Genomic DNA, 17466 nt, shown 5'->3' with positions numbered 1-17466 from the left:
CTGGCAGCAACATTTTAGTCTGGAGTGCACAAAGAGGAGGAAGGAGCATTGGAGCTTCAATTAAATCACTAAATCAAGATCGCGGAGGCCTACTTGAACTGTAGTGAGTGTGCTTGAGGGCTCCAGGATCGAGGTGCAGAACTGTCTGCTCCTTACAGAAGCCAAGTGGAGAGCCCTTCAGGCTGACTCCTTCTTAGACCCTCAGAGTAAAACAGTGGCTGTGTAAAAAGCATTTCTAACCTATTAAGAGAACTTGGCTCCTTTAAATTGTCTTGAGGTTTTATGTGCCTAAATACCAGATTGGAATTGCAGCCGCTCTGATTATTTTCAAAAAGCACCAATATTATTTGAAAACCAAGGGGCCAATTGAGAAGTGGCTTAGAAAAAAAAGCTGCTCTTGAGGTGGGTTCATGAGACTTCTGACCAAAAGAGAGTTTCTGACTGACAGTGAGAAGCCACTGGAAGAGGCTTTCCTAGAAATGTAATCCATTGTAGAATGCCTTGTGCCTTGTAGCTGAGATTATCTCCATGCCATTGTGTAGGCCGCCTCACAGTCCCAGTGGCCACCCTGGTTCACTTGCTGTAGTCTCTTGCATTTGGAGGGTGAGGACATCATGGCTGAGCTTGTGCTGTGTATTTTCAGATTTTCTATCTTGTTCTGCTTTCTTTGTTCCTTCCATTGCTTCCTGCAGGTATTTAAACCCATGGTTCAAAAGAGACTGTAATGTAGCTAAGTGGGTAGAAGACGTGAATAGAAACACTGAAGGACCGTACTTTAGGTATTTTATAAGTTAATTTCATCTTCCTCTCACACTCTCCCAGCGCATACACGTACTGTAGTGTGACTGCCTCGCTCTCTTGTATCTCCTAATACAAGTTCCTGGAGGTGGAAAGGGGCTCGTTCATTTTCTGCCTTTTGATGTTATTTGGCTTCCTGAGCGAGTCTAGTTCTTTCTCAGTGTTTCAAATGAAGCCATTTGAAAGGGTTACCATTTAGTGCATGTCCCTGTCACCTCTTTGAGCTTTTCAGTAGCTTTCTCTTCATTTTATGCTGTGTAGTGTTCTATGGGCATGAAACATACCCTCCACTAATAAAGAAGCACTATTAACCTCAACAATTTAATCTCCATAATCGAGAAGTTTCATAATATATTTTTTCCTGCTTATTATCTAAGAGTGCATAGTGCATAGAAAAACATGCAAAGAAACTAAACTGGACTTTCCTTTCAAGCAGAAACAATGATTTGATGGAACTGGAAAACAGTGAGATATTATTATGGTAGCATGCAGTGAGCTTAGCTTTCTTTGTCCTGTAGAGCCATTTGCTAGCACTGGGGCTGTGCTGAGAAGAGTATTCTATACATTTTGAACAAAGCAGTAGAGCACTTCCATGTTTCAAAAGCAGGAAGCAGATAGAAAACACTTGACTATCAGTGAGAACTTCCCACATTCTAAAAGCTCTCCATTTCTCCAGGTCCCTGAAGTGCTATTATAAATCAGAGAAAATCTCCTATGCCTCTGGAGGTCATCTCCCCCACTCTTTATAATGTAAATGATTACCTAGAGGTAAATGTCCACTTCATATCTGACTACTTTGTGGAAAGCTAATGCAAAGGCGAAACAGAGACTCAGCCTCTTTTGAGCAGTTTGCGTTTTTTTCGTGCTCCTTATTGCCATAACTTGGGTCAGCACTGAACAGATATGAAAATATGCCATGTATATTTAACTCTCAGCACCCATATAAGGTGGACTTTCTCTTCCAGTGTACCATTCAGTTTAGTTATATATAGTTTGAGAAAATGATTAGACCTACCTGCATTTTAATTTGATCCATAACTTTTGCGTATACCCCAAGGGAAAGCATAACCCCTGCCTGCTCACGAAAATATATCCTGCTTTTACAGCCCATGCTCCTCTCCTTTCCTGCCTTCTGCTTCCCCAACACGTCCCCACACTGAACCGCATTTACACACACTCACATTCAAACAATCCCACCTTCACCTGTAGCTCCCAAGATGGCCAACATCAAGAAGACAGGTAAGATGCTTTGGATGTTATTTGGAATCTTGGCTCACCTGCAGTCCTATTTTTTTTCTTTCTCTTTATCAGGCTTTTGGGCAGATTGTAACTTGTACCACCCATGGAACCAAAACAGGATGAGTTTGGTCCTACATAAGTTAGGACTTTTATTTCTAAATTGATAGCATTTATATAGTAGTAATTTATGAAATGGTACCCCGGAAGAGTCTATGCACCTCCCCTGGGTGAGCTGAGAAGTTGATGTAACTCAAGAGAGTCCCCAGTTTTAACATCAGTTCCCCACCCCGGGTCTGCCCAGAAGCTGCCTGACTGAGCACCATTTGGATGGGAAAATGCTTCAGCATCCCTGGTTGCACGAGCCACGCTATGAGGGAAATTCTAGAGGGTTCCTTTATCTCATCTTTTAATCAGAGATGTTGATACCTACAGCACAGAGTCACATTAGGAATTCATTTTGAAAATTCTGCATTTTTCATTTAAATGGAAAAGTTCATGGATGGTTGTGATTTCACTGTCCTTTTTGATTAATAGAAGTTGTACTGGTTAGACTTGGAGATCAACTCTGGATTTCAGTGGCAGTGGGGAATAATTAAGATAAGCCCCAGCTCCGAGCACCATGATTCTGACATAACAGAGAGTATTCTGTCTACTCTTCATCCAAACCAACCCTCACATAGGCCTAAGTGTGTTCACACCTAGGCTGAATTTCACCAACCCTATACTTGAGCTCCCTTGACAGAACCCATGCAGATGAGGACACAGGTCACCTTCTTAATCACCCATGTGGGGTTGTGACGTTCTTACCAACATGGAGTGGAGAATTAGTGACTGCAGCAAACTGGTTTGTCAATGAAAATGTGTATACCAGAGCTACAAGGACATACTGCAAACCCACAGGAGGGCTTCAGCTGTGCTCGCATATGACAGTGATTGCCCTGTGTTCCCAGTGTATTCAGGCCACTGGAAAAGTGCAGGTGAAGTCAGAGAAAATCATTGATTGCCACCCTCAGTGGTGACCTCTGCCTTTTACATCCCCAGAAAGTGTCCATGCTCTTGAGTGCTATCCAATTGATTATTCATTCCATCAGCATTTTATAAGAGTCCATTTCCATGATCTATGGAAACCACATTGACTCTGCAAGAGAATTATAGAAACTAAGGGTGTCAGATGCCTAATCTGTTTCTCACATCACAAGAGGTAGGCATTCTTGACTTCTTTCTGTGGATGGAGGAAACTGGGGTGCAAAGAGTTACCCAAAGTAGCACATCTCATGAATGTCAGAAGCAGAACTAGAGCTTGATGCGCTGACTCACAAATCTGTTCCCTCTCATTTCTTGGTGATTGCTATAAGGTGCTAGAGGGTTTGAAGCTTACATCCTGACCCAGGACACTTCAATCCTTCTGGAGCAGATTCTGTAAGATTAGCATGTGCACACAAGTGAGTAAGGAGTGGCTCTGTGTCCTCCTCCTTGTTTTGCAGGCCTATCTTTAAAAAGAAGTCCCGGAAGTCTGCTACAGTCCCAAGGTGCATCACAGTCCCCTGGCAGACAAGCACACCTTCGTTACCTAATTCTGTGGTGTCCCCACTGTCGTTATTATGGTTCTTAAAAATGTCATGAGGATAAATGGCTAATATTTATCCAGAAATTCATGTTGCTCTGTAAGTGAATGAGGTTGGCTGACACTTGGCCAAATGGAAGCCAGATTAGAATTAAAGGCCTTCCTCTGGCAATTGTGACAGATCGTCAGTTTATTTTCCCAAAACTAACTGACCCTGCCTTGTCCTCTCCCTTCATTTTCATCTCTGCTCTGGGCTTTTACATCCACTCACCAGAATCTGTTCCCTATCTTTCCACCACTAAAAATGTCTGGCTTGATTTCTCTTCTTCCCTTCAGGGTCCAAAGTATAAATCCCCTAAAGTTCTACTGTGAGAAGTCATGCAGAGCCATTTTTGTGGGCTTCTGGAGAACACTTCCAGCTTTGTTTTGTTTTAACTCACTATTGTTTGTGCCCATGTGGAGATGCTTCAGTGCAAGGCTGGGTACTCAGCCATCTCGCACTGGAATGGCTTTGAATGTACAGTGTTGGTCATTTGAGCCCAGGGCCAACCTAAGGCTGATGTGGCTATGACATTATAAGCCAACAGCTCATGCTATGAACACACACACACACACACACACACACACACACACACACACACACACGCTGCAGTAAACAAAAATGAGAATTTAGCTTCCACGACCTTAGAATAAATAAGATTTTGTTGTATATCTGACTACCTTTCCTAAACTTGGATTCTTTTAAATCTCAAAATGATTTGGCTAAAAAGTTGAATCAGGTTCATTTTTAGAAGCATCTACATGCAAGTTTTACACTCATTTTACACATATTGAGTCTGTTTCCTAACAATCATGGTCCTATTTATTTTTAATTTACTTAAAAAACATTTAATTTTTAAATTTAAATTTATGTATCAGGAGCTCTTTGGTAGCACACTGTCTGCGCTATATGAGTTCAACCCCCAGAACACAAATGAAAAAAGCTAGGAATGGTGCCCTGTGTTTGTAATCTCAGGTCTGGGGAGATAGGCACAGTCCAATCCCTGGTGTTTCATGGCCAGGCAACCTAGCTTAACCCTAGGCTTGTGAGACATAGTCTCAAAAGATAAGGTAGATTGTGTCTGAAGAACAATACCAGAGGTTGATCTCTGCCCTACATGCACAGTATACACTGTGCACATGTACTTGTATACACATGCACATCTTCACACACACACACACACACACACACACACACACACACACACACACACACGATATAGCAGTGTGTTGCTCTTATCGAACTGAAGAAAAATTGAAATACTATTACTCTTAGTTACTTCCACGTTCCCAGTATGGAGAGCATCAGCATAAGAGAAACCTAGTAGCTTTCTGGCTGCCTTCCAGCAGTTCCTGAGTAATTTTAAAAAACAGAAGGAACATTAGGAGTTAAGGTTTAAAGTGAGTGGAGCAACTCCTGATTTTTAAAATCAATTAAAAATGTTTATCTAGCCAGGCGGTGGTGGTACACGCCTTTAATCCCAGCACTTGGGAGGCAGAGGCAGGCCGATCTCTGTGAGTTCGAGGCCAGCCTGGTCTCCAAAGCAAGTTCCAGGAAAGGCGCAAAGCTACACAGAGAAACCCTGTCTCCAACTCCCCCCCCCACACACACACAAAAAGAATGTTTATCTGGATCTCAGAGTATATAGGAAAAAGCATTGTCAAGTATTAGATCGAATTCAGCATCTTAGAAAAGCCGTGGGAGCCTTGCCCTGCCCAGTGTTTGATGGCTGCAGTACCAGACTGATCCAGTCACAGAGGAGGAGGACTTGAGTTACCATGTCATGGCATAACCAGTTCGATGGTTTCCAATCTGAACTCCCACAGATAAACTAGGGGCAAACACGTCTCTCCTAGCATGCTCGGCACAGTCACAGATATTACAGTTGCAATAGGAACATCAAACCACTTCAGGGTAAGACTGCTGCTCCAGAACGCTGCGTTAGGGATGAAGTAGGACCGTTTTTGTATGTTCTCATCAGACTTTGTTTGGCTGGAACTCTGCACTCCTTACTGCTTGCATGTTTACTAATTTGATATTAAAACCCTTGTATTTTCCTCTGTTCTTCACAACTAACACACGGGCCTCTGAATGCATGAGTTTTGTGTAGAGTATGACTTAGCAACCAATGAATATATCCATGGTTATGCTTTAAGATTTTATTTGAGATTATTGTACTTAGAGAAGCATTTTAAGGGGTAAAATAAAGTAGAATGTCAATATGCTGTTTACTTAATTTACTGTTATGAGATCTTAGAATATTTTTCCCTTTTCCATGTTACCTTTTTATTGTAAATGAAATTTCATTATTGGCTTTGTAGTTTAAGAGAATGATCTGTGTAGTACCAGTTAGACATTCCATCACTGTTGTGAATTTAGGAAGTCAAAATCACAGCATTCCATTTCACAATGACAGTTATCTCCCCAGTAGTTAATGCTTTGCTGTAGACACTTAGTGAAAGTAGATGTCAGGGGGCTTGCTCTGAATCTGCTTTTTAGATATTTGAAAAGTGATACCAGGCATGACATGATATTTATTTCTTATATTCTCGACATCTCAGGACCCTGTCTCCTGCCAAGTCTCCTTCTTCATCAACTGGATCTATTGCCTCCAGCAGAAAATACCCATATCCGATGCCTCCACTTCCTGATGAGGAGAAGACAGTGAACCGGCAGAGTGCCAGGGTACACAGAAATTCCCACGTGCTTTATACCTGGTCGTTATTGGTTATCTTTGAGCTTACTTTTTATTTATCTCCCCCTCCCCCCTTGAGACAGAATTTTGTTATGTAGCCCAACCTGGATTCAAACTCATGAGAATCCTCATCTCAGCATCCTGAGTGCTGGAATGAATCACAGGCATGCACCATTATGCCTGGTTAAAAAATATATATTTTAAACAAGGTTTCTCAGTATAGCCTCGACTGTTTTGGAACTCACTCTGTAGACCAGGCTGGTCTCAAACCGAGGGAGCCACCTGTCTCTGCTTCCCAAGTGCTGAGATTAAAGGCATGTGCCACCACGCCCAGCCTATTACTATATACTTATGTCTTTATTTTTCATTATTGTTTTCCTCAACTCTGGGTTTGAAAAAAAGGATGTATTTTGCTTTATGAGGCTCTGAAAAACCCTTTTTAATACCCCTGCCTTAGAATTTTAGAGACTAAGTGAATTAGTTGTCTCTATAGTTTGATTGCTCAAACCTCTTGCTGGCTTTTTACAGTTTAATAGGATTTCAGAAATAGGAACCTATGGCAGAAAACCACATTAGTGTCTTGGTACCAAGGGTGGAATTTATATGCAAGGAAAAATATTTGAATAAATCTGTCATATTGAAAGAATACTACAAAGGGTATGGTAAAATTTAACAGAATTTTCTATTTTTTTTAAAAATCAACTTAGTTTTGTGGTAAGGAGGATTTAATCCCAGTGCCTTGCTACCTTGATAGAAAAAAAAAAATGCTCTAATTCTGAGCTGTACTTATGGCTTTCAAAAAGCCAAAAATTTAACAAGGTTTATATTTATTGTTTTTAATTATGTAAACATGTGTGTGAGGATATGTGCATATGAGTGTGGGTCCCATGGAGGCCAGAAGAGGGCATCATTGGATATCCTGGAGCTAGAATTGCAGGCAATTGTGAGCTGCCTCCCATGGGATACTCCTAGCTACTGAGCCAACTTTCCTGGCCCCAGAAAGCCAAATTCAAAAACAAATATGGAGATATTCATTTTTATGATAAAACATAATTTACCAGAAACTATTTAAACGTTAAATCCCTCTTATATCTTAGTCAGTATACCCTGTTGCACAACATTCTTCCAGTGCATTCATTCTGTGAAGTTTGGTATAAAGTAGAATTTGGCAAGTCAGACCAGCCTTCAGAGGTTTCAGTGAAACTCAGAACCAGAAAGAATAATCACTGGTGTCCAGACCTCTCATGGCCAGTTATGTCAAAAGGTGAAGCTTTTGCAGCCTCCACAGATTTATCCAGCACAGGGTTCTGAGAATTTTTAGTATCTGGAGATGTTTTAGACCCTCACAGATCCTGAATCAAAATTATGGGGCTCAAGGTAATGTTGGTCATTTATACTTTGGCTTGACCAATGCAGGGTCAGTAAAATAACAACAACAATAAAAACCCACCACCATCAAACAAACAAATGAAAACACCAAAAAAAAAAAAAAAAAAAAAACAGCAATCACAAAATCAATACAAATAAGAAACAAAATTTTGTTCATTGCGAAAACTCCCTTAGCATGTCAATGCTGGAAATGATGTAAGATGAAATTGAAGAATATCTCATGTAAATGGACTTTTCTTTTTGGGCTACCAGTTCACAAAAAAATGACATGGAGATTTATTAATTATGGAAACTCAGCCTTAACTTAGGCTTGTTTCTAACCAGCTCTTATAACTTAAATTAACCCGCATTTTTAAATCTACATTCTTCCATGTGCTCATTACCTTATCTCCATCATGCCCTGGTCATTCCGTATCTGGCTGGCAACTCCACCTTCTTCCCAGAGCTTTTTGTCCAGAAGTCTCGCCTATACCTTCTGCCTAGCTATTGACCGTTTAGCTTTTTTTTTTTTTAATTTATTTTATTTATTTACTTTTTAAAATTAAACCAATCACAGTGACACATCTTCACACAGTGTAAAGGAATATTCCAAAACAAACTCATTCCCAGAGCTCGATTTTCAGACTTTATTGATAGACAGCCAGTTGTTTGTGATATGCTGTGTGACAAGCAAAGTGCTGTTGTCCTTTCCTCCTTGGAGCTGGAAGTCTAGCACTTCATGTCTTTTCTATGTAAATTGTCTACATCACTGTTTTGCTCCATTAAGCTGGGGGTGTTCTCTCAGCTGTCACCATGGCATAGTGTAGAATATTGGAGACGTTAACACGTGAGAACTCACAAAAACAACAGTTCCCAGGAGAAATGGGTGTTCCATGCTCTTCCCAAGGGCTGAGCAGTGTGATGTCGAGGACTCTACTGCTGTGACAGCAGTATAGAAGGTCTGACTTGTTCTATGTCATATGGGGCAGCCCTGTACCATGTAGAAGAATTCTACTGAGTAGGTGTTTCAACTGTCTTGGTGAGTTGTGGAAAACTTCATCAGCAAGCCTGATGTTAAAGCCACAGGTGTGGGCAATTGTACCTATTGCTACGGATGGTGAAATAGTTGTCTTTTATTTGTTTCTCCCAGGGATAATCATGACTTTTAGTTTTCTTCAATATTTTTATTTTGGTTTATTTTGTTTTGTCTTTTCCTGCAAGCTCATTAAGGCCACAGTTCTGTCTCTCTACCATCCCAGACCACCATTCATGTTTTCCTTGCCTGGGACACACTGATTACTTCCTCTCCACTTAAAAGGATCCTTAGGTTTGAGATAAGTTCCCATTGGGTTCCAAATAATAACAAAGGTACCATTTTTTAAAAAATGTAAGACTTATTTATTTTCATTTTCTATGTATGAGTGCTTTGCCTGCATGCATGTGTGTGCATCATGTGTATTCCTGGTATCTCCAGAGGCTAGAAGAATGTGCTGGGCCCATTAGAACTGGAGTTATAGACAGTTGTGAACTGTGATGTGGGTGCTGGGTGAACCTGAGTCCTCTGGAGGGAAAAAAACAGCAAGAGTTCTTAACCACTAACCCATCTCTCCAGATCCAGTGTAGCTCTGTTTAATAGTAAAGAGATATAAACCTGGCCTGAGGTAGGCAGCTCAAGTGGCATTTCCATGCCTGTGGAGTATGCTACAATTTCTGTTAGAACAAGAATTCTAGCATGGTTTGGGCACTCATGTTAAAGTAACCTACCTAGAAAGACATACTTATCTCAACTATGGGACCATGTTGACTAAAGCCCTTGACAGGTAGAAGGAGGTGGGGAGACTAAGGCAAGCCTCAGATACATAGTGAGTTTGAGGCCAACCTGGGTTACATGCTATTCTGTCTCACAAAATAAAACAGAGAGAAAATACTGATCATGTTGTCTCCTTTTCTTTCCCCAAAATTTATATGCCATGAAATAGCTTATATATCCTGTTCAAATGGAATTTGGATGGAAGTTCAATATACCCTGAACCACTCTAATAATACTTTCTTTGTCTTATACAAAATATTTGTATGAGCCCTATAGACTGGCAATATATTTCATTGGCAGACTTTTAAAAGTTAAGCCCCTTCTCTGGTAAACTGAGATGCCTGACTGAAGGTACCAAAGTTGTTTGCAGTCCACGAAGGCAGTTACTGCACAAAGCAGATCTGGCCAGACTCACCATGAAGAATTGACAGAAGAAGCAAAGGGGAAGAAGGGCTGGGGAGGCAGGCATCCTTCCACTGCAACATGTCAGCTCCTAGGGAACAGTCTTAGAGGAGTCAGTGATAGAGTTGGAAGTTCATGGCCTGATCATGGGCCCTCAGTAATGTTTGTGGGGATGGTGTTTGTCCTGATGGAGCCAATCTTTGTAGCCTTGGCTGTACATGGGAATTGTCTGAAAAGCTCCAAAAGATTCTAAAGCTAAACCCCACCAGTGAGATTTTTATTTAATTGGTGTGGATTTTAAAACTTTTGCATGTTAGGACTGAGGAGATGGCTCAGCTGGGAATGTGTTTGCTGTGCAAGCATGATGACCTTAGTTCAAATATCCATTACTCATGTAAAAGGCCAGGTATGGTGGTGAATACCTATAATCCCGGTACTGAGAGGCAGAGACAGAGGCAGGGGGAAGCCTGGAGCTTGCTGGCCAGCTAGACTTGCCAAACCCATGGGCCCCAAGTTCAGAGACTCCATTGCAAAAAATGAAATGGAGAATCATATATGAAGACATTTGACATTGGCCTCTCAGCTCCACATGCACAGGCATGCAATGCATGTGCATCCCCCCATATGTGCATACACATGAACACACACACACACACACACACACACACACACACACACACACCTTTCTGCAGATAGGTTTGCAAAGCTGGGATTGAGAATCACTATTCTAGCTGGCAGTATACTGGAAAAAATAAAGGAAATAGGCAGCTTAAAAACAAAATTTTCTAATCTGAGAGACATTAATATTTATTCAAGATTTTAAGTAATGTGAAATGAGGATGTGGGAGGTTTGGGAGGTTTTTTTGTTTTTTTATCAAAAGGTGGCAGTTGTTAGAACGGTTGATTGGAGCTGGGAGATGGCTTAGTGAGCAAGGAATTTGCTGTGGAGGCATGCAGACCTGTGTTTGATGTATGTGCCTACAGAGCCAGCACTGGGGGCCAGAGACAGGTGAATTCCAGGAGTTCTCTGGCCGGTGAGATGCCCTGTTTCAAGGAAATGAGATGGGGAGTGCTAGAGTTAGAGACCCAAAGCCCTCATCTGGCCCCCTGGCCTTCCATGGGCACACACACTCATATGCATAGCCTACCACACACACAAAGAAGAAATGCAACAAGTGTGTGCAATTCTTTTATCCTTTATTAGACAAGAGCATAAACCACAGCTACTTATGTATGGTTAGAATCCTTTCTCATAGCTCGAAATGTCTGCTTTCTTCCATCACTGTGTATGATTTGGCTTTCCTCTGTTTGCAGCTATGGGAGACATCCATTTAAGAACAACTGTTTACATGTGCCACATTGAAACTGTTTACTTCAACTTTTATAGAAACCCAGCCACCCAGAATCACTGCAACTCTCTCTGCTCTTCAGACAATTTGAAGGCCCTCTGAGATACCAGAGGCAAGGAAGCCACGGGTCATACCTGGATACCATTTTCTTTTGTTGTCATTGGCTTAAGGGTTAACCAAACAGTAAAAAGAATTACTGGAATGTTACACTACAACATGGAACCATTTATGGTCTGCTATTGGTATGTTCATGGATAATCTGCATGACAGATATATGTAGAATATCAATAAAATTAACTCACATGACCCAAATGTAGCAGGTTTTCCTGAGGCACAGAAGTGGATTCAGAACTGGGCATTCTGAAACACATCCTCATTGCAAACAGTAATGCCATATGCATGAAGCTTCTGTTTATTGTTTTCCATATACAAGGAAACAACATCCCATAATAGAAACTAGCATGCAGGGCTAAGGCATATAGGATTTTCTGCAGGCAGCAGGGCTGTAAAGCTTTGAGAGGCCAATACCCATATGCTAACTCTAAACATGTATTTTTATTTTTTTTTTTACTTTTCATATTTATATTAGCATACAAGGACAACTGTACATATGTAAACATTTTTAAAATTTAAAAAGTAACTGTTACACATAAGTGTATTTTGCCAAATGCCTACAAACAGTCAGTCACAGTTCTATCATTGTCCTTCACCTGTGGTCTTCAGAGTGTAAATGAGTGCTGTCGTAAATATAGTGGTCAATGCTGTAAGAGTATCTTTCTGTAGCTGTGATTTCCCTTTAAAGTGTGTACAATCTGGAGGAGGTTTTATTGAGTAGGAGATCAAAATGCTCATACAAACGTCTGGCCTCTGCATCTTGCCGAAGGTGGAATCTGGATGTGTGGTCGTCAGGCAGCCTCAGGACACACAGGAGCCGACAGGCTCTCTGGGAATCTGCCAGCCTGTCTATTCCACATCTGGGACACATGGTTCCTGTCACAGTAGCACTCAGTACCAGGGCACATCAGCTGATCTTACCCGGAGGCTGAGGAGTGCCCTCCCCTCCAGAAAGTGTCTTGCTGAGAGATGGGTCGATGCACCAAAGACGCAGGGTAGCTCTCACCTGGCCAATACCTGAGCCCTTTCTGGCCTGAAATTTGGGTTCCTTAACAGAAGCCTTTCAGTCATTCTTGTCTGTGAAAGGAGTGATCTGTTTTCACAACTTTAATGCATTTATCATCACTGGGATGTAAGTGCCAGCAGATCATTCTGGCTGACTTTGAACAAGATGGCGGATAGAAGACTCAGCAGGGCACAAAGATGAAGAAAATCTAAGCCTCCATAGCGGCAGTGACTGCAAAGGGAACTATTAGCTTTCAGGGGAAGGAGCCAGGGGTTTTGAGCCCTATACATTTTGATCTATTAAAAAATGAGTATTCTCTGTGAAATCTTGTCATTTAAAATGAAAACCTAAAAGCTCTTCCAATGCAATTTTATCACTCAACAAGAAAGCCACTCTAGTGGGATGTGAAATTGATAAGCTCAATCATGTGGTCTGCTGTGGAATATACTTCCTCCCACACCCTGCTGCCCACTTTTCCTTGCTGTTTTATGTGAGGAATGGAATCATCAGACAAGACCTCAAAAATGTACTCTACATTTGATTTCTTCCACAAGTGTCCAGGGACACCATTTGTTTGAGCTCTGTGTAGAACTGTGTTAAGTGCCCAAACTGAAGGGCCAGATAGAAGGCAGTGGCAAGCTCAGTTTATGTCTTGTAATGGTCCACTCTTTGAAACACTTTGAAGATGTTAGAAAACCAATTTAATAAGACCAATTAGACAGTGAATACAGCGTTTATAGTGACAGGAAAGGATAGAGTTTGCTGATGACGCCATAAACAGTCTCAGACAAAGGCATGGATGAGTGGAGCAGAGTCTCCACACAGCTTCAGGCAATGATGGAATGGCAGATGGGTGACAGATGGACTGAAGTGACTTTTGGACAAGATCACTTTACATGTGCACTGAATGTTTTCTGGTATTGAGTATATACAAGGCTAATGTAATATAAGGTTTATTTTGACTACAAGAAAAGAGTTTATAGCTTTGAATGAAAGGTGCCTCATGTAAATATGCTTTGTAGTTATAGTTCTGTAAGCCCTGAATTCACAAGTGGCTAGCTAGTGAACTGGTTAGCTGTCTCCCTGCCTGCCTTTCCTCATCCATTATTTTTACCTGAAGTTATTATTGAAAATTAAAATCATTATCACGTGCCTTTTGAGAGAGATGGTGGCTCTTGCTTATAATCATCCACATATGAAACTGGATGAAGATGTTTTGCTCACCTTGCAGAGTGATTTTAGAAATATAGTAGCTGTGATGTTCTAGTCTGAGTCTCTTATCTCCCGTGTTTAAGCATTCTTAGAATTGTTTTGGGGATTAACAAACTTTAGTGTTGACGGTTGGTTTCAAGACGTACGTATCACAGACTTGCCAATATTGGCGTTTCAGATCATTCCATCTAACATAGTGTCACGTCATTCGCTGAGGTAGACTGTATAGACTCAAGGGATCGAGTAAAGCACAGTGATTATTTCTTTTTTTTTAATGCCTGTTTTGAAGAGGAACTTTGAAGCTCTATAGTGGTTCCAGTCATGCAACTAATATTCATACTTCCCAGTCTACTGTCATATCATCACTATGCAGAGAAAGGCAGTAATGTGGCATTGGATGCCCTTTCTCTTTCTATACTCTTGGCATCAGTAGGACTGCAGGTAGCCCAACTGCCTGAGATGTTCCATTTGGCAGTTCATTTCCATCCCCATGTAAAGGAATGTTTAAGTCTTTCCCCTGTGTACAGGGGAGGCGGCAGTAACAGAGAATCCTTAAGGACCAGACCAGCCAGACTAACTCTTCCCAGCCACTTTCCTTTGATGGGAAACCCTCTCCAGAGTCAGCAAGATAGAGAATGACCTCAGTCACGTGCAGTCTGCAGAAAGGAAGAGATGGGTGCTGCTTAGATGGTGCATCGTGGCAGTTCTCAGTGGCTAAATCCGAACAAAGCCACATACACCAGCCCTACTAAGATACTAAATGAAGAATAACCCATCTGTAGGTTTTTTAACAGAAACACGGCCCGGGGTTGAGATGCCTTTGGAGCAGTGTAAGCTGGGCGCTTTATTTCATTATACAGTGTCTTTCCCTTGTTTTACAAGGCTTTTAAGATAGTGTTTGCACAGAAGGTCAGTCCAGCATAGAATGAAAGACTGATGGCATGTCTAAAAGAAGCCACAGAGATGATAAAATTAAATATTCTCTGCCTTCCTACAATGTGGGTGGGAGGCTGCTGTGTGTGCTGGGACAGATCCACATTGCTCATTCACCTGCATAGCTGCATGACTTCATCCTGCCTGTTGGCCTACCCTATGCCTTCTGTAGTGACTTCACCTGTTGCCCTCTGTGATTTTGTTTTCATGGTTACCTTTGAGCCAGGGAAAGTGTTCCTTCTACTTCTTTCTTTCAGGATTTCAGAGTCGTGTGTTCATTTATTCATTTCACCCTGTGATTTTCTGTTGTCCTATAGTTCTATTTTGATATAATAATTCCCTATCTGAAGGTAAGAGTATCTTTACCTTACGTACATGTAAAGGGAGAGAAAGCTGTTTGTCAGTTTGCAGTCTACAGGACGCGATCTGAGAAAGTTTGGAACTGAAGGGAATAAGGGAAAGACAAGACTCCTGTCTGCACAGCCAGACGGCAGCACCCTCACCTGTGCCCAGCACCGTCACCTGTGCCCAGCACCCTCACCTGTGCCCAGCATCCTCACCTGTGCCCAGCACCTCCTCCCTCAAATGCAGTCAAGACGAATGTCATTCCTACCCTACCAGCTTTTCAGCTGCCGTTTCTGGGGAAGAGGCCTTAATTGGGGGCTTGGGTGCTCACTGTCCTACTCAGATTTCAGATGCAGGGTGTCTTCTCTGGGTGCCAGAGAACTAGGGACTGGGGAGAACAACTTCTCCTTTGTTGTGTTGTGAAGAGTTCACTGGGCAGTTGTGAAAATTGGCTGTGGCAGCAGCCCATCTGTCTGTGTGAGCAGCATGCTGTTAAAATGTCCCTGCTGCTTGCTGTTGGCACTTGCTGTCAGCATATGCTCTGTGGGGCAGGCACTTTCAGCTCTGAGAGTTTTCCTACCACCCCTGCAGGTGCAAAACAAAATTGCCCCCAGGCTTGGAAAGCAGAAGGTAGTATTTCCATTCCGTTTTGGTCATGGGTTGGTCAGTCCTCCACATGGAGCAGCTAAAGTCAGTAAGCAAAAACTCAAAACTTAAAAGACCCGTTTCTGTTGCACTTGTGTCCTTCCCATCCACGGCCTTAGGAAACAGTATCTTTACCATGGGACTTGATGGCTGCTTCTGGAGTCTTCCTACTCTAAACTAGCACCCCGTTCTGTGTCTGTGCAGGACTTTTCCTCTTGATTGGAAATGTCCCCTCGCATGCAGGCCAGTGCCTTCTTTGGCTAAAAACGGAAATTGGGAGAACCACAGGAATACAGACTAGGGGAGATTATCTTTAATTTGCTTTTCACATGCTGGTTTAATTGTGCACCCTAGAAAGTCACTAAGAAATGGGTCTCAGGGTATAAATCTCAGGAAGGGAATAGCAACAGTTTTGAGAGGTCCTGGGTCATTTAGTCCCAGTGTAGGACCACAGTGTACATCCACGTGAAGCATGCAGAACTCAGGATGGCCACTGGCCATGCTGGAGGGAAGAGCTGGGTGCAACAGCAGACTTAGGTGCTTTGCAGTTTCCTGGAATATTAGTTTTCTGTGTCTCTTACTGTCCAGTGCTGCCATGTCCCTGTTGCACTGTTCACTGACCTGTATCCTACTGGGAGGGGCTTCGGAAATGGTGGGAGTGTTGATCACGGGCAGCCATGGAGGCAAACCCAAGCAAAATGTATTTATTCTGTTTCGTTTTACAAAAGGCATACAGTGAGATGGAGCAATCGTATGAAATTCATATCCACAAGGCCATCCGCTCTGTGTTTATGAACAAAGGTTAGTCTCCCCTAAATGTATGAAGACACACGTATGCATGGTCTGCATTCAACTTAGGACATTTCAGGACATGACTTGATCTGATGGTTGAGTTTTAAAATAATACAAATAGCCCAAATCTTTAAATATAGTGGTGCTAAGTTTTATCAGATAACACAATGCAGAAAGTGCTGAACTGAATTCAGACACTTAGGAGTAACACAAGGGTTCCTGTTAAATTATACACTTGTATCACTGCCTGATTTGAAACCCCACTTTTCCTTTCTAATCCAGCACAATTTCAAACTGTGATTCTATAGTTCCTCTTTTTAATGAGTACAAATAACTCAACACCTTTTTTTTTTTAATGGAAAACTTTTTTTTAACACTAACTACAAAGTGCTTAGCCAAAGGTTCCTTCAGGATACAGAGCATTTTTGTTTTAACTTGGAAGACTTGCCCCTCCAAACTAGCATTTCCAAATGACAGTTTCACACCTAAGCAGAGCAGTTCATGTTAGTGGCATTAGGTCTCTGTCAGTGCTGCCTGCATTCATAGCCTGTGAGGGTGACACCCATCTACAGGTAATAGAGACTACCCCATGAGGACGTGTTAATAGCACCAGTGTGGTTCACTTGGAGTAACCAGGTACTCATGTGTATATACTTAGATTCACAGCATTCAAACCTCCTCTCTGCCTCTCCGCTCACCTTCAGGCTCTTAGGCTTTTTTAAACTCCTGGGTTTGGGCAAGCACCAACTGAAATGTAAATGGTGATTGCCTTCCTGAGCAGGCGTGGTTTGTTTTTGGCCGTTCAAGTTGTAAAGTTGTTCTCATATTGTAGGTAAACAAAGTCTTGCTGTTTTTAAAGGTCACTGTAACTTGAGGTTTAACTTTCTGGCACAATTTTATTAGTGTTCACTTCTGAAGCTAATAAGATAACAGAGTTTTCTATGTTACTCTCATTGTAACATCAATAAAGTGACTTTCAATAAAAGATTTGTGTTCTTTTGATGCACAGCTCTTTCATTTTTTACTTCCTGGCCAGCATCTCTGAGATGCTGTCAGAAGATTCTGTTCTTATGGTCCCCGAGCAGACAAGGTATTCCATTTGTTGGGCTGTTCCTCTGGTGAGGAAGCAAAGAATTTGTCTCCTGAATTCTCCC

At 41.9% G+C, this 17466-nt stretch overlaps 1 protein-coding gene across 1 annotated transcript in view; it reads left to right on the top strand.

Moving 5' to 3' along the window:
• The window catches only part of Adam22 (ADAM metallopeptidase domain 22), a 119240-nt gene extending 101926 nt beyond the window's left edge, over positions 1–17314 (top strand). Inside the window, exons 29-32 of the mRNA XM_036181869.1 lie at positions 693–779; positions 2008–2037; positions 6203–6326; positions 11231–17314. Of these exons, the coding sequence (XP_036037762.1) occupies positions 693–779; positions 2008–2037; positions 6203–6326; positions 11231–11251 (262 nt within the window). The 3' untranslated portion in view covers positions 11252–17314. The remainder of the gene's footprint in view (positions 1–692; positions 780–2007; positions 2038–6202; positions 6327–11230) is intronic.
• The last annotated feature ends 152 nt before the right edge of the window (positions 17315–17466 follow it).

Source organism: Onychomys torridus, chromosome 3 (genome assembly GCF_903995425.1).
Source record: "Onychomys torridus chromosome 3, mOncTor1.1, whole genome shotgun sequence".
NCBI lineage: Eukaryota > Metazoa > Chordata > Mammalia > Rodentia > Cricetidae > Onychomys > Onychomys torridus.
Note: the sequence above shows the minus strand (reverse complement) of the source record. Positions and strands in the feature narration are given on the sequence as shown.